Here is a 26,972-nt window from a genome sequence, read left to right on the forward strand (position 1 = left end):
TCATCAACCTTTGTGAATGGTCTGACCATGACCCAATTCTGGCTTTTAATCCAAGAGGCTGCAGAGGCTTATGGTACCCGGGACTGGAGGTTTAATGATGGTCTCTTGCTTCACCCGCAGAATGTGACACAGTTGGAAGGACCACTTAAAGAATATATTGAGTTTAATAACTATCCAGATATTGCTCCTAGAACTTTTTGGGAAGGTTTGAAAGCTGTCTTGAGAGGGAAGGTTATATGTCTGGAGGCCCACTGACGTTAAACCCGAGCACAACAGCAAGAGTCCCTGAGGCACCAATTGGCTCAGCTAGAAACTCAGTGCAAGCATGGCAGAGGGCCTCGTGGGCTTCTTACCCAATTGGAGGCCACCCGGGGATCCCTCCAAGATGTGAAACTTGAATTGCAGTTGCTGAACAACTTCAGTTCCTCCAACGGGAATATCTGAGACTAGCAATAGAGCCAGTTGGCTCCTGGCCAATAAATTAAAGCATCGACAGGTCAGGAACCATATCCCTGTGATTAAAGATTTCTTGGGAGTGGAACATAGGGATCCCCGACAAATTAGTGAAGTGTTCACTGAATTCTACAAAACCCTTTATACACCTGACACTATAACGGATGAGGGTGTGGTAGATGATTACTTGGTCTGAGGGAGAGGCAGCTGTTTTGTCGGTACCAATAAGGGAGGATGACACCTTATTGGCTATCAACTCACTGCCTCTTGGTAGAGCTCCAGACCTCGATGGGTTTTAGTAACTGCTTTTTTAAGTGTTTCCGAGGCCTTTTAGTAAAACTTTAACATGAATGTTTAGTAGCTTACAAGACAGGGATGAGTTTCCCCACTCGTGGAGGTTAGCTGGAGTGACTTTGATTCTGAAACCGGGTAAAGATCCCACTCAATGTGGCTCCTTTAGGCCAATCTTATTATTATTAGGGACTGACTATGAGATCTTCACAAAACGTTTGGCCACCCGCTTACAGTCATACCTGCCCAACCTCATACAAGATGATCAGACTGGGTTTATTACGGGGCACCAAACGTTTCACAACATTCGGAGAGTGCTACATAGAGTAAATACAATTCATGTGGCCCGGGATCAGGCAGAGCCGGCCCTGATCTTATGCATAGATGCAGAAAAAGCAGTTGATTGGGTTTCCTGGCCCTTTCTGCTTTGCATATTGACTCAACGCGTTAGTTAAAATGTATACTAAACCACTGTCCAGTCTTCAAATTAATGGAGTATATGGGAGCAGCTTTGAATTGGCTAGAGGCACCAGACAGGAGTTTGCTCGGTCCCCCCTGCTATTTGTCCTGGCCATGGAGCCCTTTGCCTCCATGATTGGAGACGGGATGACATTCAAGGCATTATTAATGGAGGTTTAGTGAATAAGATCTTACTATTCGCAGATGATGTGCTCCTGATTTTGGACGCCCAAGAGAATCACTTCCACGGATGGTGGAGGCTTCGGAGACATATGGTCACATTTTGGGCTTTAAAATAAATTATGCTAAGTCTGAAATTTTAAATGTTTCCTTAGGTCCAACTGATATATCGTGGATGCAGTCTTATTATCCCTTCCAATGGGCTTCTAAGATCCTGAAGTATCTGGGAATTTATATGAGGCAGATTACCCCCTATTTTGTGCTCACTTTGGGCAGACCTAGAGAAATGGGAACGTCTGCAAATATGGTTGGGTAGAGTATGTGCTATTAAGGTGATGGTGCTGCCCAAATTGAATCTATTTGTAGCACTTCTGATAGATTTGTATGATCATTTTTTCCAAATTCCTACAATGTAGAGTGTTCCACTATATCTGGAAGTGTAAATCTCCATGTTTCAGCTGAGAAGTGGAGGGAGGTGGTTCCCAATTTTCAGCAATATTATATAGCGGATCAGTTAAAACATTTGGTGGCTTGGCAGAGGGATCCCCATAAGAGCTGAGTTCATATGGAACAACATGCCCTAGGTGAGGTGCCACTGGCCCAGGTCCCTTGGTTCCCTCTGGTCCCTTGGCGCCCCTGTCTGATCTGCAGGCTTTAATTGGGAGGGCCAGTCCTTATCTGACCATGACAAAGGGGAACTTGATCACGGATTAGGATGTGTTTTTTTTTTTGTTACCCCTCTTGTGGTAGCTGAGAGGTTTGTACCGGGTTGTAGTGACCCTAGATATTGTGGATGGGTGGCCAAGGGGTTGACTTAATTGGGGCACCTGGTAGAGGAGGGGACGTTGCTAGCATTCTCAGAGTTAGAAGAGGAGTATGGATTGACCCAGAATGATGCATTTCACTTATGCCAACTGTCTGATTTTATCACCAGACATGCTCTTCCAGATTTACCTAAGGCTGAGACCCCTTAGAGTGGGCAGTGAATGGCAGTAGTGGCAGGGGCTGTGTTTCCTGCTTCTATAAAGCTTTGGTCTAACAGGATGCACTTCCTGTTAAAATATCTTCAGATGTGAGAAGCTGCCTTGGGAAGGTACACATCACAGGAGTGGAAGCTGATTTTCAAAAGGTTATTAAAAGTCAGTGGCTAGCAATATAGTGGAAAATGGATATAAAATGATGTATATGTGGTGTCTCACCCAGGACCATTTACATGCTATTTACCCTGCCACTTCCGATTTAATAGTGGATTCCCACTGTCATCCTCGATGGGGAGTAGATTACTGAACCTTAAACCTTCAGTGTTGCTGGTTTAATTCAACAGATTGGTTTTTCATATCATAACAGCTGGCCGAATTGTGTTGGCGATGACCTGGCGGGCAGCACTTGCTGATGAAAGTGGGCTATGTTTGTTGAATGCCTAAATTGACTGCTCTATGGTGCAATAAAATGTGAAACCTTATTAAGGTCTGAGAGCCATTCACCATCTTGGGGGGGGGGGGGGTAGTGATTTTATTCTTGTTACTATTTTATGGTTGCAGGCAGTGGCACTACCTTGCTGTATTAGCCGTGGGGGAGGGGGGAATGGGGCTTGAGCATCCTTTGCTGTGCCTGAGTTCTCTTGTGTCTTATACCACATAGTAGTGGTATGGCTTCTGCTGTGATAGACACATTTGTTTGTATTATGCTGCAATTGTTATATTGCTCTGTTTTCTATTCTATAAAAATTACAGTAAAAAAGTACCTAGCAAGATCCTAAAATGCAGATAGATGCCATTCGATTTGTCCTCAAAGATAAGGAATACATTTCCCCAAGTCACCTTAATAATGGTTATGGACTTTTCCTCCAGGAAGTTGTCCAACTCTTTTTAAAACTTAGCTACACAAAACAGTTTTTACTACATCCACCAGTAAGGAATTCCAGAACTTAATTATGCTTTGCCTGACAAAGATATTTCTAATTTGTTTTAAATGTACATAAGTATTGCCATACTGGAACAGACCAAAGGTCCATCAAGCCCAGCATCCTGTTTCCAACATTGGCCAATCCAGGTCACAAATACCTGACAAGATCCCCAAAAAGTACAAAACATTTTATACTGCTTATTCCAGAAGTAGTGGATTTCCCCTAAGTCCAATTTATTAATGGTCTATGGACTTTTCATTTAGGAAGCCGTCCAAACCTTTTTTTAAACTCTGCTAATCTAACCACCTTTACCACATTGTCTGGCAACGAATTCCAGAGTTTAATTATACGTTGAGTGAAGAAAAACTTTCTCCGATTCGTTTTAAATTTACTATTTTGTAGCTTCATCGCATGCCCCCTAGTCCTAGTATTTTTGGAAAGCATAAACAGACGCTTCACGTCTACCCGTTCAACTCCTCATTATTTTATAGACCTCTATCATATCTCCCCCTCATCCGCCTTTAGTAACTTTATTTCATGCCTCCTCTAGTTTTTGTACTCTTTGAAAGAGTAAACAACTGATTTACGTTTCTTCACTCAACTCATTGATCATTTTGCAAGGGTTAGAATTGTTTTACATCCAACGTGACCTTTTTGCATCCAGATCCAGAAATAGATCTCTGAGAGCATGGGGCATGCCATGATGAACATGTAGGAAAATTGAAGGTGAAAATAGGCCACCTTCACTAAGAAAATTACTGCCTAGGGATTATGACAGTTCTCAGGCTAGCATCAGCTGAAAAAGCTGACTTTGAATCAGGGAAGGTAGTGTAAATCTCAATGTATGAAGTTGCTTTAGCTGTCTAGGGATTTGATTTTTTTTCAAATTTTGACTGTGCAACAAGATCACCCATGAAGAATTAAGTACAGTTTGGAAAGTAGGAGTACACCACATTCAAGCGTAACCATATGCAGAATTACCAATGGCGATGTACAAAAAGAATTGGCTACACTGAGCTGTTCCTTGGCAGGTTTGTTCTGCTGTTTTAATATGTGGAGAAAGGAATAGAAAATACAACTGTGAATATAAAAAAAAACTGAGAGGGTTCCTGGAGGAAACCATGGCCTTGATGTCCTGGCACCCATGGTTAAGTAAGCTCCTTTGAGCAGGGACCATCCTCTGTGTTAAATTGTACAGTGCTGCTGCGTAACCCTGGTAGCGCTTTAGAAATGTTTAGTAGTAGTAGTACTTTGAGCACTGCGTGTGGTTCTGGTCACCCTATCTCAACAAAAAAAGGAAGTCCAAACATGCGCCCTATCCTAACAAAGATGTAGCAGAGTAGAAAGGAGAAGGGCATAATAAAGATTAAAGACCATGAGGGGCATAATCGAAAGGGGCACCCAAGTTTTCCTGAGGACGTCCTCGCAGGACGTCCCTGCGAAGGGGCGGGGTAACCTGTATTATCGAAATAAGATGGGCGTTCATCTTTCATTTCGATAATAAGGTCAGGGACGCCCAAAGACATTTAGGTCATCCCTAGAGATGGTCGTCCTTAGACTTGGTTGTTTCTGGTTTTCGGTGATAATGGAAACTAAGGACGCCCATCTCAGAAATGACCAAATGCAAACCCTTTGGTCGTGGGAGGAGCCAGCATTCCTAGTGCACTGGTCCCCCTGACATGCCAGGACACCAACCGGGCACCCTAGGGGCACTTCAGTGGACTTCAGAAAAAGCTCCCAGGTACATAGCTCCCTTACCTTGTGTGCTGAACCCCCCAACTGCCCCCACAACCCACTACCCACAACTGTACACCACTACCATGGCCCTTTCAGGTGAAGGGGGGCACCTAGATGTGGGTACAGTGGGTTTCTGGTGGGTTTTGGAGGTCTCACATTTACCACCACAAATGTAACAGGTAGGGGGGTGGGCGGGCCTCGGTTCGCCTGCCTGAAGTGCACTGCACCCACTAAAACTGCTCCAGGGACCTGCATACTGCTGTGATGGACCTGAGTATGACATTTGAGGCTGGCATAAAGGCTGGTACAAAATATTTTTAAAGTTCTTTTTTGAGGGTGGGAGGGGATTAGTGACCACTGGGGGAGTAAGGGGAGGTCATCCCTGATTCCCTCCGGTGGTCATCTGGTCAGTTCGGGCACCTTTTTGTGCCTTGATCATGAGAAAAACTGGACCAGGTAAAGTCGTCCAAATGCTCGTCAGGGACGCCCTTTTTTTTCCATTATGGTTCGAGGACGTTCATGTGTTGGGCACGCCCAAGTCCCACCTCTAACACGCCCCCAGGAACTTTGGTCATCCGTGCGACAGAAAGCAGTTGGGGACGCCCAAACCAGCTTTATGATCCCTTCCTATCTCTGAGATCATCTTCCACTGTGCTTGTCCCATGCTTTCTTGAATTCCAATATTGCCCTCATTTTAACTTCCATTGGGAGGCTGCTTCATGCAATCTCTACCCTTTCCATAAAGAAATATTTTCTTAGATTAATCCTGAATCCACTCAAAATGAGGTCTTGCCAGAGTATTTACTCCTGGGGAATTCTGTTCAGAAAATTTCAAAATTCTGTACACAATATTTGAAAATTCTTCAAAATCCTGCACACTTTATTTGTAATTTTTCTGTACAGAATTCCTCCATTCCATATCATCAAGCTGATCAATCCATAGACTGGTGGGTTGTGTCCATCTACCAGCAGGTGGAGATAGAGAGCAAACTTTTGCCTCCCTATATGTGGTCATGTGCTGCCGGAAACTCCTCAGTATGTTCTCTATCTCAGCAGGTGGTGGTCACACACAGCAGCAGCTCTGGCTAGGCCTCCAAGCCTAATTTTTAGGTTTTGTTGAGTGCCTGGGGTTGAGGGCTCTTTTGAGCAAGTGCAAACCTGGTGGTACCAGGTCCCTCCTTTTCTCCCCCCTCCCGCTGGCTCCGTTGAAAAAAAAAAAAAAATTTTTTTAACGTCCTTAAAGGCGTTTATTTCGACGTTTATTTAAACGTTCATTGCAGCTACTCACTGGGACACCAGTTCGTTACAGCTCGGAGCGGACAGCAGGTAATTTTTACCTTTTTATAGCGGGCAGGGGGTTCCCCGATTCTTCTCCTCGTGGCTTATGGCGTCGGAGGGCGAGGGCGCAAAGGGTCGCTCCCCGGATCGCTTGAGCGCTTCTAGAGGGGATGCGGCCTGATTCGCCCTTGTTGGGTGACAGTTTCGTGACCGATGAATGTCCCGGTCCTTCCTCCGGCGTGGCGGTTTTTCCCGCCATAAATGCCTATCCCCCGCTCCTCGCCTCCGCCATCTTGGCCGGCCACGCGGCTCGGACGGCTTCTTCGTGGGCCGCCCTTGAGGTTGGAGACATTAATGCCATGAACGCCCTTAATTTGGGCGACGGCACAAAAGCGGCTAAAGTTAAGCGCCGTTCTTCCCGCGCGGCTCCTTCGCGGAGTGTCGCGCCGGATGCCATTTTGGATGCGCAGCATGTCTCTCCCCCGCTCTTGCGAGCGCCGGTTGAGGGTGCGTCTAGGGCTGTTGCCCAGGCTGCGGAAGTGCACAGTCTGGGGGGTTTCTCCCCCGAGTTTGTTTTGCTGCTGCATCAGGCTTTCCTCATGCAAAACGCTGCCCCTGCTCCCTCGCCTGGTAAAGAGGTTGAGGTTCCCAGAGGTAAACGCCCTCGGGTTGATTCCCAGGCCTTGGAGGACTTTGTCTCCTCCGATGTAGATGAGGGCAGCGTGTCTGAGGTCTCCCAACGGTCCTTTGCGGATTCCTTGGAGGAGACGGATCCCCGCTCGGATGGAGCGGATGACCCCTCTGCAGCGCGGCTTTTTAGCCCAGAGGATTTGCCCAACCTGTTGTTACAGGCCATGGACACTTTGAAGATTTCCTCTCCGGAGGACGTCTCTCCCTCAGCCCCTGTTGGCTCTGCCATTATGCTGGGGACGAAGCGCCCGCCTAGAACCTTCCACGTGCATGATGCCATACACACCTTAATTTCGGCTCAATGGGATGTCCCGGAAGCGAGCCTTAAAGTGGCTAGGGCTATGTCCCGCCTCTATCCTTTGGCTGTGAGTGAACGTGAGGCCTATCTGTGGCCTACCGTGGATTCTTTAATCACTGCGGTGACTAAGAAAACGGCGTTGCCGGTGGAAGGTGGCACGGCCCTAAAGGACGCCCAAGACAGAAGATTGGAGGCGGCCTTAAGGTCGTCCTTTGAGGCGGCTGCTTTAAATTTGCAGGCCTCAGTTTGCGGCTCCTATGTGGCCAGGGCGTGCCTGACTATGGTGCAGCGGGCTTCCCCCTCGGATCATTCCTTGAGGGCTGATTGGCCGGCCCTGGAATCGGGCTTAGCCTATTTGGCAGACTTGTTGTATGATGTCTTGAGGGCCTCAGCTAAAGGCATGGCTCAGACAATCTCTGCGCGGCGGTGGCTTTGGCTGAAACATTGGTCTGCTGACCACGCCTCTAAATCCCGCCTGGCTAGATTGCCTTTTAAAGGCAAGCTGCTCTTTGGGGTCGAGCTGGACAAAATCGTGACCGATCTTGGCACGTCTAAGGGCAAGAAATTACCAGAGGTCAGGGCTCGGGCTAGTACTCGTCCCGGTACCTCCAGAGGACGGTTGCAGGAAGCCCGTCGGTACCGCCCGGGCAAACCCGCCCGGGTTCCTCTGCCCCCTCTTCCTTCAAGAGGAATTTCTCCCCCAAGCAGCATTCCTTTCGCAGAGACCGCCGTCCCGGAGGTGCTTCCTCCGGTCCTCCCCCAGGGTCTCGTACCCAATGACGGGGTCTTGGTCCACGCCCCAGTGCAGATTGGAGGACGGCTGTCCTCGTTTCTGGGCGAGTGGACCAAAATAACTTCAGACGCGTGGGTGCTGGAAGTCATCAGAGACGGCTACAAGCTAGAGTTCTGCCGACCCCTAAAAGTTGGGTTTGTACTCTCTCCCTGCAAGTCTCCGGTCAAAGCTGTGGCAGTGCAGCAGACCTTGGACAATCTGATCCGCCTGGGCGCGGTCGTTCCGGTGCCAGAAAGTCAGCTTGGCAAGGGACGTTACTCCATTTACTTTGTGGTGCCAAAGAAAGGAGGTTCTGTCCGGCCTATCCTCGACCTCAAAGGGGTCAATCGGGCCTTGAAAGTGCGGCACTTTCGCATGGAGACTCTCCGCTCTGTTATAGCGGCAGTGAAGGCAGGAGAGTTCTTGGCTTCCTTGGACATCAAGGAAGCGTACCTGCATATTCCCATCTGGCCTCCTCATCAACGCTTTCTGCGTTTTGCAGTCCTGGGACGACACTTCCAGTTCAGAGCCCTCCCATTCGGGTTGGCTACTGCTCCGCGGACCTTTTCCAAAGTAATGGTGGTCATCGCGGCCTTCCTACGAAAGGAAGGGGTACAAGTCCATCCTTATCTGGACGACTGGTTGATCCGAGCCCCCTCTTATGCAGAGTGCGGCAAAGCTGTGGACCGGGTAGTTGCTCTTTTGAGCTCCCTGGGATGGATCATCAACTGGGAGAAGAGCCAGCTGCGCCCGACTCAGTCCCTGGAGTACCTGGGAGTTCGATTCGACACCCAGGTGGGCAGAGTGTTCCTGCCAGGCAATCGGATTGTCAAACTTCAGGCTCAGGTGGACCAGTTCCTGGGAGCCTCTCCTCTTCGGGCTTGGGACTATGTGCAGCTGTTGGGCTCTATGACGGCCACGATGGAAGTAGTGCCCTGGGCCAGGGCTCATATGAGACCACTTCAACACTCCTTGCTGCAGCGCTGGACTCCGATGTCGGAGGATTATGCTGTGCGACTTCCCTTGGACCCAGCAGTGCGCAAGGCGCTGAGCTGGTGGATGCAGACAGACAAATTGTCTGCGGGAATGCCTCTGGTGACCCCAGAGTGGATTGTCGTCACGACGGACGCCTCTTTGTCGGGCTGGGGAGCCCACTGCTTGGGAAGGACAGCGCAGGGGCTCTGGTCTCCTGCAGAGGCAATGTGGTCTATCAACCTCCTGGAACTCAGAGCCATTCGGTTGGCGCTTTTGGAGTTCATCCCGGTACTGGTGTGGAAGCCTGTACGGGTCCTGTCGGACAATGCCACGGCTGTGGCCTATGTCAACTGCCAGGGAGGTACCAAGAGCGCCCCTCTAGCCAAGGAGGCTATGTATCTTTGCCAGTGGGCGGAAGCGAACCTGGAGCAGCTTTCAGCGGCCCACATTGCCGGAGTCATGAATGTCAAGGCGGACTTTCTCAGTCGCCATACCTTGGAGCCCGGAGAGTGGCAGCTATCTGCTCAGGCGTTCTTGGACATCACGAAGCGCTGGGGCCAGCCGAGCCTAGATCTGATGGCGTCATCGGCCAATTGCCAAGTGCCGCGCTTCTTCAGCAGAGGACGGGACCCTCGATCCCTGGGAGTAGATGCTGTTCTCCAACAGTGGCCGACACAAGAGCTCCTCTATGTGTTCCCGCCCTGGCCCATGTTGGGCAGGGTGCTAGACCGGGTGGCAAAGCACCCCGGCAGGGTAATCCTGGTGGGTCCGGATTGGCCCAGGCGTCCCTGGTATGCGGACTTGATCAGGCTCTCAGTGGACGATCCTCTGCGTCTGCCAGTGGAGCAGGGCCTGTTACATCAGGGTCCCGTGGTGATGGAGGATCCCTCCCCCTTTGGTCTTACGGCCTGGCTATTGAGCGGCAGCGTCTGAGGAAGAAGGGCTTCTCAGACAAGGTCATCGCCACTATGTTGAGAGCGAGGAAGCGCTCTACTTCTACTGCTTACGCCAGGGTTTGGCGTATCTTTGCAGCGTGGTGTGAAGCAGGCTCACTTTCTCCCTTCACTGCTCCAATTTCTTCAGTGTTGGCGTTCCTGCAAGAAGGTCTGGAGAAAGGCCTGTCGCTCAGTTCCCTTAAAGTCCAGGTAGCGGCTCTGGCTTGCTTCAGGGGCCGCCTGAAGGGTGCTTCCCTGGCTTCTCAGCCAGATGTGGTGCGCTTTCTCAAGGGAGTTAATCACCTGCGCCCTCCTCTGCACTCAGTGGTGCCTGCGTGGAATCTCAACCTGGTGCTAAGAGCATTGCAGAAGCCGCCTTTTGAACCCTTGTCGAGGGCATCTCTGAAAGACCTGACGTTGAAAGCAGTCTTTTTGGTGGCTATCACTTCAGCCAGAAGAGTTTCCGAGCTCCAGGCGCTCTCATGTCGAGAGCCTTTTCTGCAGTTCACTGAGGCAGGAGTGACTATTCGCACAGTGCCTTCCTTACTGCCCAAGATTGTTTCTCGCTTCCATGTGAATCAGCAGCTCTGTCTCCCTTCCTTTCGTAGGGAGGACTACCCAGAGGAGTTCTCTGCTCTTAAATATCTGGATGTGAGACGGGTCATCATCAGATACTTGGAAGTGACCAATGATTTCCGGAAATCGGATCATCTGTTTGTCCTGTTTGCAGGTCCTCGTAAGGGTCTGCAGGCTGCTAAGCCTACAGTGGCAAGATGGGTCAAGGAAGCCATTGCGGCGGCTTATGTGGCCGCGGGGAAGGTGCCGCCTATCCAGCTGAAGGCTCACTCCACGAGAGCTCAGGCGGCCTCGATGGCAGAGGCCGGATCCGTCTCCTTGGAAGAGATATGCAAGGCGGCAACTTGGGCTTCGGCTCATACATTCTCCAAGCATTACCGTTTGGCTGTGGCTGCACGGGCGGAGGCCCGGTTTGGAGCTTCAGTGTTGAGGTCAGGGATTTCTATGTCCCGCCCTGGGTGAGTACTGCTTCGGTACATCCCACCAGTCTATGGATTGATCAGCTTGATGATATGGAAGGTAAAATTATGTATAATCATACCTGATAATTTTCTTTCCATTAATCATAGCTGATCAATCCATAGCCCCTCCCAGATATCTGTACTGTTTTTATTCTGGTTGCATTTCAGGTTCAAGTTTAGTCTTCAGTTACTTCAGAAAGACTTCGTGTTCAAGTTTTTTCACTTGGATTCTTCAAGAGTTGAGACGAGTTTGTGTTACAGTGAGCTGCTGCATTCCTCTCCCCTCCGTTTTACGGGGCTGGATTGAGACTTAAAATTCTGCCGGCACTCCCTCCCGCTTCGTGCGGCTGTAGGGCAGCTTTGTACCCCTCCCGCTTCGGCGGTGTTAGGGTCAGTCAGCTCCTCCCGCGGTTGCGGTTGCAGGATAAGCCAGATCCCCCCGCATCGGCGGGTGTGGTGTCCCTCCCCCGCTCCGCGGGGATGAGCTGGACGGATTCCCCTCCCCCACTTGTGTGGGGATGAGCTGGGTTAATTCCCCTCCCCCGTTTCGGCGGTGGTGAGCTGTGCAGAGTGTCCCTTCGTGGGTGTAATTCTCTAAGTGCTGAGTCCTGCGGATGGAGCTTTGATATCGACATACTGAGGAGTTTCCGGCAGCACATGACCACATATAGGGAGGCAAAAGTTTGCTCTCTATCTCCACCTGCTGGTAGATGGACACAACCCACCAGTCTATGGATTGATCAGCTATGATTAATGGAAAGAAAATTATCAGGTATGATTATACATAATTTTACCTTATAAGGGCTGGCATCTCCCCCAGGCGCACACATCCCCCAACCACCTTTTTCTAGCCCTCCACCCCATGTCACAAACACTATCCACCTTTCTCAGCCCCCACTCCCGTGGCAGACACCAGTCATCCACCATGCTCCAGTCCTCCACCCTCTCATGGTACACACCACCCCATCCACCTTGCTTCAGTCCCTCCTCATGGTACTTCATCCACCTTTTTTCCATGCATCTCCTGCTCTCCTCTCTGCCTACCTGCACATGCACCACTACAGTATGGCAGGAGACAGGAGCTGCACAGCCACACATCAGGCTGTTTCCTCCTTCTCTGCTATCATTGCCCGGAGTGTTCCTTTGAGCCATGCAGGCCTCAGTACAGCCACACTGCTTAAAGGAACCACTGGGGATCACGGTGGCAGAGAAGACAGAAGCAGTTTGATGTGCAACTAAGCAGCTCTTCTCTCTTGCCACGCTGTGTGGTGCGTGTGCAGGTACGCAGAGAGGGAAGGAGGCAGCCAGCTGGAAACAGATTATATTTAGCATACTTTGGTGAAAGGCAGAATTCTGCGCAGTCTGTGGAGGAGGAGAATTCTGTGCAAATTCTGCATTAAGTAGAATGTCCTCAGGAAGTAAGAATTATACAAAGGTGCTTTGATCTCGTTTTTCTTGCTGCCTATTCCTCTCCTTCATCCCAATCATCTTCTTGGCTTTTCTTATTGCCTTTTGGGATTCTGTTTGCTTTTTTTGTATTCTGCTATAAAGCAAGCAGAAGATTTCAGTGTATGTTCTACAGTGACACCTAGGTCCTTTTCCTGGGATTGTGACTCCATCATTTGGGTTGTTCTTCCCTATATATACAGCATTTTGCAGTTATTCACAATTTTGTCTGCCATTTGTCCTGCAATCCACACGTGATTTAACAACTTTGAATAATTTTGTATCTGCAATAATTGTGTGTCAAATCTATGAATTGGAAGAATGCATCTGGTTTAATTGGGTGTGGAGGGTAGAGGGAAAGGGTAACGTTTTACTAAATTTGAAACCTGTGCAAGTATTTAATTTCCTTTTCTGCAGTATGAACATTTTTTTGTTTTGCTCAGTGCCTCTGAGGTAGAGAATGCCACGGGGACAAAATTTGTCCCCACTTCATCCCCGCAGGCCCTGTCTCCATCCCTGCAGGTTCTGGCCCCACCCCATCCCCATGGGCTCCGTTCTCATCTGCAGAAGCCTCGAACACTTAAAGTTTTATATTTAAATCTTTTTAAAGTATGAAAAGGAACAATATGCTGTTCAACTGTTGTATATAAATTACAAATAGAAAAAAAATAGTAACAACTAGCAGCCATAATAACCCTCTCACCACCACCACCATCTACCCTTCCAACCCCAACAATAGCTGACTTCTATTACTCCAAGGAATCCTAATCCACCCTGTTAAATTGTTCAGGGGTACAAAATACAACCCGTTCTGTATGCGCTAGAGGGGAAAAATATGCCCTGTGAAGCACACTTATGATTTTTTAATCTGTGGATGAATAAGAAGTCATCAACAATCTCAGGATTCAGTCTAGCTCTCCTGTTTTCCACAGTCACTCCTGTAATAGAAGATGTCTTCTTAGAAGATGTGCTGGTAGCAGGATGTACAGGATCCCCCGTGCAAATTTTGCTAGCTGTGGCCAGCATGTTTGCTTGTTTTTCAAAAAAATAAAAATACTGTCATCTGCATTAATCAAACATAACAGTCCAGTTCATTGACAGGCTTCAAAGTAGAAAGTGACACAGGAACAAAGTTTGTCCCCGTCCTCATGGACTCTGTCCCCATCCCCACAGTTACTGTGGGTCCCCGTCCCTGTGCCATTCTCTACTCTGAGGTTATGAACATGCGTAATGTGATAGAGAACACAGAAAATTTAGCCTGTTGCACCACTCATGCCTTTGACCTTCACCCCCACACTATCAAGTCATCCATTAGTGTACATTTTGCTCCCCGTTACACATGTTCTTGTAAACTATGATGTTATGAATCACTTTACGTTTATAATTAGCTATAAACAGTCAGGAAAGTTGTTGACAATAACTCAAGAAGTCATCCAGGAGAGAGTGTTGCTTAGTAGGGCAGGGCAACAAATCACCCTTAATAGTGCTTCATACTGCCTTGTCACAGGTAGTCCTGATGGGATTTTCTGTTTTGATTCAACCATGAGCCTCTTCGTTCCAAAGCAAATGTAAAGCAAAATGACTGTTGTGTATATACTAGTGTTCCTAAAGCCACTTTAATAAATACATTTTTACTCAATTGAGAAAAATTCCTTTCTTGCTATGGTTTCTATACTGAGAAAACACAAATCCGTGATTGTTTTAACATTTGACAAGTAACACGTTGATGCTGTTTAAGTTTCTGCATTAGGGGCTGACATGTTATTGACATGTTTGCATTGTACCAGTGTCGTTGAGATGTTGTTTAACGTGTTTCGCCCCACTGGGTCCTCTACACAGACATGCCTGAGGATGTGCATGATGGAAAGGGAAACATGCCATTGTATCACACTGTAAGTGTACACTTTTCAAAATTATTTAAAAGTGGCTTTCCTTTTCATTACCCACTCATATCCCCACAAGCAGGCATGCTTTCCTTTCTAATCACTCCCAAGTGTCACTTACAATGATATTGAAGACTGACTGAGTTACCCAGTGTTGTTCAGGAAGTGGTTTCCATTGGTTGCTGTATTAGAAAACAGAAAAAGTCAAATTTAGTAAATTATACATTGCATCAGATTTTTATTGCCATATATTTACTGGAATATATAATGAGCTTTGTTTTAGAATTAGGGGCAAATGCATTCTAATTTTTTCCAGTTCCAGCGGTTGAGGACCTTTCATAAAGTAGGCAAAGAGAAGTGCAAGCAGTCCTCTTGGTTGATATATGCTGCCTTAAGTGATTTTCCTCAGTGGAGAGACAGAGCGAGTCTGCATTTTTCAGAGAAAAAGAGAAACAGACTGTGAGCATTTCTTAGAAAGAGAGATTGTATCGGAGAGAAAGCACGTGCATGTGCTTCTCAGAGAAAGTGTTGTGTATGTTTCTCAAAGAATGTCTAGGTGTTTCTCAGAGAGAGAGAGAGAGAGGGAGAGCCAGAGAAAAAGTATTTATAAGGAGAAGTAGCCTAATGGTTAGTACAGCGGGTTCAAGTTCCACTGCAGCTGCTTGTGACCCTGGGCAAATTGCTTAACTCTCCATTGCCCCAGCTACAAAATTTGTAAACTGCTTTGATTTTAACCACAGAAATGTGGTATATCAAATCCTATCTCCATCCCCATCCGGTGCCCCCTGCAGTGGTGACAATGTAAAGCTTATGGAAGCTCTTGCTGGACTCAAGAAAAAGAACTACTAAAACTTTGCAGGAGGTAACAATGCTTGTTGCTAACGTTGGGTCTTTAGCTTGTATTGTTGAAGGAATTAGACCATTCTGGCAAGATTCATCAAATGCAGGAGAATGTGAAGGTACTCCAGGATTTTCAAATATTTATTTACCGCCTTTTTGAAAGAATTCACGCAAGGCGGTATACAGTAAGAATAAATCAAACATGAGCAATAGACAATTACAGCAGTAAAAATATTCAAATAACAATACGAAGTATGGCATAGTATACTACTTACAATGTCAACATAATACGTAATAAACAGTGTAGGGTATAAGCAAAGATGGAACATATAGATAAGAGAGTAAGAGGAGCTAGAAAATTAAGGTGACTAATTTAAAGAAAGGTGCACATGAGGTCAGAGAGATGATTAAATATTATCTCAGCTAGGGTCGGTGTGGATAAACTATGACAAAAGATAGACCTTTAGTCCAAAGGAAAAATCAAACGAATTGAAAATTATAACAGAAGACTTCACCCCCATTTGTTAAATTTTCCGGTTTATCCAGTTATGCCCTCCCAGGATTTATTTAAAAAAATACGTTTTGGAAATTTTTTAACTTCCTCAATCCTCTATTCCACCTCTAAATAAAATGTATTATCTCGCTGTTGCCTCGAAAGATTCCCAGGGTTGAAGGGGATTTCAAGGGGTTGAAAATGCTCAAAGTAAACAATATTTCTGCAATTTTAGAAGACTCAGAAGTCTGAAATTTCACAGTGGGCCACGTTGTTCAAGTTCAGGAGGCAATGAATTCCATACAGTTACTGCTTGATAAGAAATAGAAGTGGAAGGGTAGCTTGTATACCTGACCTTCACCAAATACAATGGAGCCTCACCATGCAACATTCTAAAATTTGTAATCCCCACTTTAAACTAATGTAAGACCTGTGGTGGCAAAGGAACTTCAGATAGATTTTTGACATACCCCTTTCCAAAAAAATCAGCAAATAGCTTTTGAATAAAAGAACGGGAATGCTCTGGGAACTGAAGAGATGTCAAAGATGACGATATATCAGCCACTGTAACCAACACTGGTGTAGAAGATGTAGGCCATTGTGCAAAGTACTGTGCAGAAGCAAGCTGTTCTGTACTGAACATGTCTTTCATAACATAAGGGGAGTCCACAAGACAGATGCTAACACTGTTATTGTTGTTGCATGGAAAGTGAGTCTATGCGCCCTTTAGCTATAGGATTGTCTTCACTGGCATGAATATGTTTTGTAAGTGCTTTAGCTAGGTTTGACAAAAGTATCTCTTCCTTGGGCTTTTGCAGAGGCTTCGAAATTGGCTATGATGTGAGCCTAGAAACCTCAGGACTCCTAAGATTACTGCACCTAAATGTTGCTGGCCTTTCCATGGAAGATACTCAACATGTATGCACAGATGTGGGATTCCTTCTGCACAGAGGAGTTCTTAGTGTGAAACAATTTTATTGAACTATAAAGAACAGCCAGTGACAAAACAAGACTGGTGTATCATTATTTAACAAGTTTCAACCTGAGCCCAAATCTCCATCTCCCCACCCCCTCTCTTCAACAAGTAGCCTCAAGATGGTAAAAATCGCAGAAATGGAAAGCAAACATAGCAAATCATGAATATATAGCGAACAAGATACAGAAGCTACTAATTGTGGAGAGTCTAGGTTCTGATAGCTTATACGAAACCAGTAGGGAGTTATATATAAAACACCAAAAGCAGAAAGGAATATCCATAGCTACCTACACCCACCCAACCTCCCTCCAGCCCCCCAATCCCCCTCCTTTCCCCCCCCCCCCATGCAAAGCTATGAACACAGCGAACATGGACTACTGTGATGGAAGAGTCTAGAACCATAGGCGGGAAAGGCAGCAAGTTACTTTGATGTACCTGAAATAGCACCTAATTGATTAAGGATAAGACTACGAACCCGGGTGGGGGGGGGGGATAGAATGTGAGCATACTACTGCCCCATACATTTCATACCCACAAGGCCACATACCAACTGACCCTGTACCTTTTTTAGAGACTGAAAATTAGGAGGGAGGAATGTAACATTTAGCCTTTTTTTTAGGTCCTATTTTCCTTGTTTAAAGTTCCACTGTTTTCTTTCTCCATCCCCCCCCCCATTTAGAATTGTGGTCTGAAAATCTTTATTGACCACCCTAGCACTATCCAGAAAGTGCTAGTGCAGTCCAAAGGCAGAACCAAAGCAGAGCTGGAAGGTATCTGGATTCCACCGATATTCAGCAAATAGTCAAATTTGTCTGACTATTTATCCAGGTACCGCTGCTGAATACTTGTGGTAACCCAGCTAACTTCAGACTTCAGTGGTCGCCTTATGCGTGGATATTCAGTGCTGGTATTGAGGTATGGCTCAGTGCTGAGTAGAAATTTAAACGCCATGGATAGCATTTGAAGTCAGTGTTGCCTGCGGAGTTTATATATTGGGGGAGGGGGTCTCTCCTTTTGTTTTTTTAAGAAAATAATAAAGAAGGAACTGATTAAAACAGTGTTGAAGAAACAACTTTTTAGAAAATGTGTTATTGGAGAGCTTTGTTTTGCATCCTTTCAGCTGAGCAGAAAAAACAAAATTGAGGAGCCGAGGAGACTGCTGCATGTGGAAAGGGCAGCACATCCTCTGAACTTTACACTAAGTACTGAGTCATGGGAAAGTAGTTCTGTCCCAGCGCCATTAGACAGTTTCACCCACTTGTGTGCCTGATCAGTCCTACTTGTTGAAGGAAAATGAATACAGGCAATTCTTTAACTGTGCACATGCAGTTACTCACGCCTTGTGCTCATATGCATAGAGAAAGTGGCACTTACGCGCATAAGTTATGGCTGCCAACTAGATTCAGATTTGAAGGACTTGTAGTTCTGATTTTCCCATTGCATTCCCTAAGAAAAACAAGACTACAGGTCCCAGCATGCACTGTGGTAAATCAGGACTGGATCAACCTTGTCCTGAGAATCTGAGTCCAATTGCCAACCTTAACTTGAGTGCACTTCTTTAAAGGAGTGCATAACTGCACAGGGACATACATATGGGTGTGTCTTCCATTTATGCATGTAACTTACAGAATACTGTGCGTTATGCATGTTACACTTAGGTGTGCCCATGTAAGCCTGCTATTGACCTGGCATGAGTAGGCACACACATGCGGGTTTGTGCGAATAATCTATAACAGAATCTGGGTGCCTTGATCCATTCTATAGTAGGTGCTCCTCGTGCAGCACTGGAAAATCTCACAGGGGGTGCCCAGTTATAGAACTGCCCTCACAGTTTTCATTATTAGGAAATATTTTAAGACTCCTAGAGGAGCAGGGTCTTATGTGCAGGAATGATTGCTTTTAAAATTGCATTTGTGATATTCCAGTGAAGTTCTGTATACTGTCCAAGTGTATAGCTTTATTAAAACGGAATGGAGGTATTTCTGTGGGGATCGGGATGGGGAGGGGTTCACCTTTATGCAGATTGATTTTTACACACGATTGTACATGTCAAAAGGCAGATGTAAACTAAGAGCTTAAGTTCGCCTGGGTAATTTTCAAGAAGGAAATATGCTCCTTCTTTCATTCTGAACATTTGTTGGTACTTGTGCAGGAAAATGTTTGCATTATATAGTAGTTTGAGCCACTCCTGCTTTTACTATGAGCTTAGTTAGTATCTTGAACCTCTGTAAGAAGTCCGTTGTCATAATATTGCAGGTGAAAAGAGCCACTGATATGCCTGAGTTACCCAGTAAGCTTTAAAAAAAAAAAAAACCTCCTGGAATGATTCAGGCTGGTATGCAAGGAGTCTTAACTATTCCCTGATGATTATCATCTATAATTCCCCTCCCTTTATGCAGTTTCAGTATTAAGGCTGTATCTGTTCACTCATATCTGACTAGCTCAGTGGTTCCCAAATTTTTCCAGTTCACTGAGTCCTTGGTGTCCAGTTAATTTTTCATGCCCCCCCCCCACTTCTTGTCTTCCCTCCCCCCCCCCCCCCCCGTCACATATTTCTTCTCAGGTATCTCTCCTCCCCACCTCCCACCCCCTTCAAAAGCAGCGTGGAGTCCTACCTTGTCTGGGGACAGAGTATTTCACTTCCCTTGCGGCCCCACTGACAGCCAAGCCTCCTCTGTGTGGAGCCTTTAGCCTGTGCTGGACCCTCAGCTCCTCACATACCCTGCTCCACCCCTCCTCAAGGCTTCCCTAGATGAGGAGCTGCAGCTGCTCCATTTACTGCCTTCAGTTCTCCTCACCCTCCAGCAGCAGCAGCGGGGCCTGGGATTCGTCTCCCCACATGGTGTCCGCTGTCACGGTGCAGCTGCATGCCAAGGGCGGGCAAGAAATGGCAGTGTCGTGAGCAGGCCATTAACGTGCATCTCCTTCTGCAGCACCCCTGTGAGTTTGTTGTGGTGCACAGTTTTTGGGAAACACTGGACTAGGTATTGACACATCTTCATGTGTTTGTTCTAGGATATTACATACTAAATTGCTTCTACCTGTAATTCCTTATTTGCAGTCACAATCTAATTTGCTCCTTTTGAACACACAGAACTGATGGGTACTGCTTTACCATAATAGAAGAAGATGAGTCTGGATTTCCTGTGACGACCTCTGGGTGTTTGGGGCTGGAGGGTTCAGACTTTCAGTGCCGGGTAAGAAACAAAGCATGCTTTGCACAATGCAATAGTTTCCTTGTAAATATTTCTAATCGGCTGGGGGGGGGGGGGGGGGGGGGCGTGTGCACTTGATCTTAAGGACCCTAGACTATGTTTGCTTATGCAGCTTTATAATCCCTTTCTTTCTCTTCTGTGTAATCCAGTATTGCAGTTTGCAAAGTGTTGTTATCTGTTCTGCTTGTATGTTTTAGTTCTGCACAGGAAGGATGTAGGTTGTTTTTAATTATCTGTATCTCTAGTTACAAAGACAGAGTTGTAAGGTTTAAAAAAAAATAGCCCAAAAACCACAACTATAAGACAAATAGAAGATTTAATTAATAGGGCAAATAGATGTTAGTAATGCTAGTTGATAAATTGTTTATAATTTTTTGTATTTTGTCAGTGTGAGGAAGTGAGTGGTATAGCTGCAGGTGGCCCTGAGAACACTCCCTCTCTAACCTGCTATGTCAGATGCTGAGCCAGAGGGGTAGGGCTCAGGCCAGGAGAAGATCAGGGAGGCCCCAAGGCAAGAGGTCTCCAGGAGCGAGACCCAGAGTATAATGACGGAATCCTCCCAAAGTGTTGGCTGGTATTCAGATTCAGGGCCCTTGATTGCCGGGTTCCAGACTGAATCCTGGGGCATGGCCTCTAGAGTCCATGGGGAGGAAAGGGTGATACATAATATAAGAAATTCTTGAAGTCGAAGGCTTATGGTGCCAGATTCTAGCCAGGAGTCAAATTGAGATGGAAGCACAAAAGAGTAGGAGGAATGAAATAGAAGTGATGTGTGAGGCACAGGTGCTTGGAACCAGGGGTACAGTAACACCCCTTTGGTTGGATGCATAGTAATGCTGACTTCTATTATACAAAGTTTAATTTATTAAAAGCTTGATGTACTGCCCTTGAAAACAATCAGAGCGGTGTTCAATTTCCAAAATTAAAAACAGCTAGAAAGAAACTCTAAAATGTAAAAGGGAAAGGAGGGTGCGAGAGAGAAAAAAAAACCATACATACACATAAATCAGGGTTCCTCTGGGCAGGTCTGTTTGTTTAAATAGGTGGGCTTTCAACTGGGACTTGAAATGACATAGGGACTGTTCTGAACGAAGGGACAAAGGAAGGGCATTCCAAAGTGAGGGAATCAAGCAGAAAAGAGCAGAGTGACAGGTGGATTCAGGATGTGAAAGATGAACATTAGGAATAGACAGACAAGAGGGATTGAGAGGCATTTTTCAGAGCTGGTCCAACCATTAGGCAAGACTTGGAGGTCTCCTAGAGCAGCAAAGAGCAGCTGTGGTCAAAGCAAAGCAATAGGTCCTGATCAGACAGACTCAGAACCACCAATGTGTGCTTTTACCTCCAGAAAGGATGACCAGTTTTCAAATAGCCCTCTCTATTTGTATATGTGTTGTACAAACATACAACAGAGTTTAGTATTTAAAAGTATGATGTCTTGGAACAGGGATTAGGGACCTGAAAGTTAATTGAATGGGATGAGGGCATAAGACTGAGGGTTCGCCTAGGGTGCCCCATACCCTTGCACTGATTTTGAGATTTTCTGCACTACGGTTCCTGCTCTTCTACCCTATCATACCGTGTATTTAAAATGAAAATGTTGTCACAATTGTATGTGGCTATCTTTATTGCAGGATACCCCACTATCTAACCAAAGAAGATCAATTGAATGCTGCACAGGCCAGAACTTTTGTAATGACAACCTTAACCCCACGTTGCCTCCACCAAAAATTTCAGGTAAGGAAGAAAAAAAAAAAAAAAAAGGAGTGTGCCAACTTGATAAAATGATTTTTTGGCAAGAAAAACGGTTGGTTGAAAAAAAGATGACAATTCGTGAATGTAAAGCATGCAGTCTTACTGTTGAGTTCATAATGTTGTGCAATCAATTGCTGTTACAATTTGAAGTGTTCTCCGATAGTCCAAGAGTAGTTTGTTTATTTATTAGGATTTATTTACCGCCTTTTTGAAAGAATTCTCTCAAGGGGTTGGTACAGCAAGAGTAAGTCCAACATAAGCAATAGACAATTACAGCAGTAAAAATATTCAAACATCAATGCAAAGTGTGGCATAGTATACGACATTAACATTACAATGTCAACACAATACAACATTTTAATTGGGTGTAAGCAAAGATGGAACTTATAGATAGATAAGAGAGAGTAACAGGAATAAGAAAATAAGGGACTAGTTAAAGAAAGTTTCAAATGAGGTCAGAAAGGTGCTTGAACATTATCTTAGCTAGGGTAAGAGTGGATAAACATGTACACTTTCTTCCTGAAGTAGAGATAATCTTGTCTTGAGCGATTATGTGTTTGAAGCAACTATGAAAAAAAAACATATTCTTTCCAACCCCTCTGCGTGTTTGTATGGAACTGTGCTATCTTTGTGTGTGTCTTTCACATAGAAGAGAGGGGGTGGGGGTTAGGTGGGTGGAGGATAGTGGTGTGGAGGTAGCTTTTAAGGGGTGGGGTAGGTGGGAGTAGTTTTGTGGGATGGGGCAGTTTGTGTGGTAGTGGGATCCAAGTAGGGAACAACTTGTTTTGGGGGGGGGGGGTGTGGAGGGGGAGATGCAGTTTGAAAGGAGCATGTCCTGCCTGCTGTGTTTCACTGTATGTATGTAAATTTCTGTTGTGCAGAAGCTGGATCTGCTTTTCCCAGAGAAATGGATTGGGCCATTTTATTGTTGTTGTTGGGGAGAGGAGGAGGTTTATTTTTCTGGAACTCTGGTCTGATCTGGTCCATTTTTTAACTCAATGTTTGTTTTCACTACTTTTTCGCCCATGACAAGTTTCATCCCATTAAATTTTGAGAGAGTTATTTTACAGACAGACAGCCAGTCAATTATCGGCACTAATTAGCAATAATTAGAATATATGCACACAAGCATTTTTGTAGTCGCTATTCTATAAAAATGTGCACGTAAATTTTTCCGCATGGATCTGAAAAGGGGACATGGCCATGGGAGGTGCATGGGTGGGCCAGGGGTAATTGTAGGATTTGGTGGATCCGTGCCTAATTTAAGCATGGGGATTTACACCAGGGTTCAGTTGGTGTAAATCTTCGTACCCAAAATTAGTGTGCCGTTCATAAAATAGAGCTTAGCATGCATTTTTGGTGCCCTAATTTGGGTGCTGTTTCCATAATTGAATCCCATATTTACAGGTTTGCTCTCCATTCCTTCCTTAATTCCTAACATTCAAGTATCAGCACAAAACCATCATATTAGATACTGAACAATTTGGAAAAAAGATATCCCTTCAGTGTTTCTTGAATATTACTGTTGTTTTCCGCCTGTCTCAAAGAGTGGCATCTGATTCCATGCCACTTGTCCTGTAAGTGAGAGAGTTCTCGTCCACGTCCCCTCAAGACACATCTTAGCTAAATTAGGAGTAGACATCAAGCTAAGCTTGTAAATTTTAAGAACATGGCGTGAGATGAACACAGAGGATCTCTAATGAATGGTATATAAAAAAAAAACTTAAAGGTTTGTTTGCATATCAAGTGGTGCTTAGATGGCAACTCTGGCTATATCAACTAAGGCCAGTGCTGGGGGCTGGCTTGTACGGTCTGATTATCTCATAGCTATCCAGTTTAAGATGGGCTGGAGAGAGCTTCGTCAGAAACTCCAGTAATTTGGAACGTAAGGACAGTGCCGGGCAGACTTTTATGGTCTGTGTCCCGCAAATGACAAGAAGGATTCAGATGGCCTGGCAACTCCAGCAGTTGGAAAATAAGGACAGAGCCGGGCGGACTTCTACAGTCTGTGTCCCTGAAACAACAAAGAAAGACCATGATCAAGTATATAACATGAAGTTCATTGTTGATTTAATCTAGAATTGAGAATGAATGTGACTGTTGGGCAGACTGGATGGACTATTCAGGTTTTTATCTGCCTTACTATGGGGGTCCTCTTACTAAGGTGCGCTGAAAAATGGCTTGCGGTAGTGTAGACGTGTGTTTTGGGCGCGCGCAGAATTATTTTTCAGTGTACCTACAAAAAATGTCTTTTTTTTTTGTGCCAAAAATGGATGTGTGGCAAAATGAAAATTTGCCGCGCATCCATTTTGGGTCTGAGACCTTATCGCAAGCCATTGACCTAGCGGTAAGGTTTCACGTGGTAACCAGGCGGTAATGGACTATGCGCGTCAAATGCCTCTTTAATGCCTGGGGCATGCAGTAGCTGGGCGGTAATTCCAATTTGATGCGCATTGGGCGCGTGCAGGTGCCTATCAATCTCATTTTCAAAGCACTTAGCCTCCCAAAGTTCCATAGAAACCTATGGAACTTAGCCTCCCAAAGTGCTTTGAAAATATGCCTCTAAGTGCCTTTGTAAAAGGGCCCCATAATGAGTTACAATTAGAGTTGTACCAAATAGCATATTTTACTATTGAAATATAAATAATGAAAAATATTATTCAGCTGAATACGAATAAAGGGCATTGAGCTTTATCATAACAAATAATAAAAGAGGTAACCTGAAATGAAAGATCGAGTGTTAATTTCAGTAGGATTTAGCACAGTAGAGCCCCAAATTACTCCTATTTAAATTTAAATCACTATTTGGCCCAATACAAATAATGTATTCAGGGCTGAATCGAATTGAATGTGGTAATTCAGTACAACCCTAGTTACAATAGTCTAAACCATTCAAATACACCAACCTAAAAATCATCTTGTGTAATTCTTTCCAACTTCATTTGGGCTGGAAATAATAGACAGCAGAGTGAAGAAATTGAAGGAAACCTAGAAGTATATAAAAACTGCCATCTTCCTGATATGTCTCATTGGCAGCTGTTCTAAGAGGCTGCAACCAACAGCCAAAATTGTTGACTGGTATTCACCAAACGTGTTAAAATAGTTTTAACACAGTTTTTAAATTGTTTGCTTTAATTATTCTTTTTCTTTCTTGTGTAATTGTTGGATATGCTTAGAAACAATAAAAAGAAGTTTGAGAAACACATTTGGTGGTGATTTTAATTTTTTCTTCAAGCCGTCCCAGCCTCTAGAGGATTTGGGCTTTTTTAATAGCAGCAAATTAAGAAATGTTCCATATGCAGCATGTTTATGTAATCTCTCTTTCTTTCTTTCTTTGCTTATATACGTGTTGCTTTTCATTTGTTTTCCTACTTATTTGGCATGGACCATTAGAATAACAGAGCAGTTTTCAGAAAAGTAACATTACACCACTTTGTTACTCCAGATTGTTGTTTAGGTAAAAATGACAGTGCAATTGCATTCTGATCAGAACTCAAATGGAGAGGGAGAGAGAGAGAGAGATCAGAGTCTCTATAGTATTCAGGAAGCCAAGGGATGCACAACTTCCAGTGTGTTCTATAGCCCTATTTATACATGACATATTTCAGCACACAGAGGAGGTCTTTCCTCTAGAAGTATCACCTTTTGCGTCACTAATTTGATGCTGGCGTGCGAGTATTATACAGTGGTATGTAACTCTCCAATCTACCTTGAGAAAATATGGCTGAGGGGAGATATGATAGAAGTATATAAAATAATGAGTGGAGTGGAACACGTAGACATGAATTGTTTGTTTATTGTTTCCAAAAATACTAGGACTAGGGGGCACGCAATGAAGCTACAAAGTAGTAAATTTAAAGCAAATTGGAGAAAATATTTCTTCACTCAATGTGTAATTAAATTCTGGAATTCGTTGCCAGAGAATGTGGTAAAAACAGTTAGCTTAGTAGGGTTTTTAAAAAGTTTGGATATCTTCCTAAAATAAAAGTCCATAAGCACATTATTAAATTGGACTTGGGAAAATCCGCTGCCTACTTCTAGGATAAGCAGCATAAAATGTATTGTACTGTTTTGGGAACGTGCCAGGTACTTGTGAACTGGATTGGCCACTGTTGGAAACAGGATTCTGGGCTTGATGGACCTTCAGTTTTTACCAATATGGCAAGGCTTATGTTCTTGCCAGTTAGATGGAGGAGTTACGTGGGTGAGTGGCTCTGTATGTGAGAGAATATCAGAGCGGCTGAAATGCGGGGAACCTGGGTAAAAGAAGAAGCTTTATGGATCATCCTGGAAACAAGGTGGAACCTGTATCCGCACGGGAGTTATCTACAGACCTCCTGAGCAAACGGAGAAGTTAGACAAGGATCTGATAGAAGATATTCAAAAGATTGGTAGAAAGGGGAGGTGCTACTGTTGAGAGATTTCAATTTGTCTGACGTGGATTAGAATGTCTCATCTGCGGAATCGGAAAGAAGTAGGGAGATTGTGGATGCCTGTCAAAGTGCCTTGCTCAGACAAATGGTGATGGAACCGACAAAGGAAGGGTCAATGCTGGATCTAGTGCTCACTAATGGAGGTAGTGTTTCCGATATCCAGGTGGGTGACCACCTATGTAATAGTGATCATCACACCATATAGTTCAATATAAGGGTGAAGGCAGAGTGCGGACGCACAAAACTGCTTTTCAGACATACTGATTTTGATAAAATGGGGAAATACCTGAAGAAGGAGCTGTTGGGGTGGGAAGGCGTAGGAGAAATGGAAAACCATGGTCCAAGCCAGGGGCGTATCTGAGGTTCGGCGGTAGGGGGGGCAGGGGCTAGAGTGAGGGGGCACATTATAGCCCCCCCACCGCCGTCAGTCCCCCCCTTACCGCCGTCAACCCCCCCCCACCGCCGTTAACACTCCCTCCCTCCCTCCCTCCCCCGCCTACCGCCGTCACCTACCCCGAGGTCCGCTTCCTCCGGCTTTTAAAAATATTGCTTCAGCTGGCGGGGGACCCCAACCCCCCGCCAGCCCAGCCGCAATCTTTTTAACTTTTTCATCCTCGTCGTGCAGCGCGCTGTGAAAGCTGCATGCATCTTTAGTTCAAGTTGGATGGAGTCTGATGTCGCAGCACGTTGTAATGTCAATGTGCTGCGACGTCAGACTCCATCCAACTGGAACTAAAGATGCATGCAGCTTTCACAGCGCGCTGCACGACGAGGATGAAAAAGTTAAAGATCGCGGCTGGGCTGGACCCCCGCCAGCTGAAACAATATTTTAAAAAGCCGGAGGAAGCGGACCTCGGGGTAGGTGACGGCGGTAGGCGAGGGAGGGTTAACGGTGGTAGGGGGGTCCGGGGCAAAATCTG

The 26,972-nt window shown here is 45.5% G+C and overlaps 1 protein-coding gene across 2 annotated transcripts in view; it reads left to right on the top strand.

The window, feature by feature from the left end:
* Positions 1-26,972, top strand: part of BMPR1B (bone morphogenetic protein receptor type 1B) — a 666,288-nt gene that overhangs the window by 553,290 nt on the left and 86,026 nt on the right. For both annotated transcript variants that reach the window (XM_030190709.1, XM_030190710.1), the window contains 2 exons: positions 19,744-19,846; positions 21,499-21,601. In XM_030190709.1, coding sequence (XP_030046569.1) covers positions 19,744-19,846; positions 21,499-21,601 — 206 coding nt within the window. The remainder of the gene's footprint in view (positions 1-19,743; positions 19,847-21,498; positions 21,602-26,972) is intronic.

The sequence above is a fragment of the Microcaecilia unicolor genome, chromosome 2 (assembly GCF_901765095.1).
Source record: "Microcaecilia unicolor chromosome 2, aMicUni1.1, whole genome shotgun sequence".
In the NCBI taxonomy this organism is placed as follows: domain Eukaryota; kingdom Metazoa; phylum Chordata; class Amphibia; order Gymnophiona; family Siphonopidae; genus Microcaecilia; species Microcaecilia unicolor.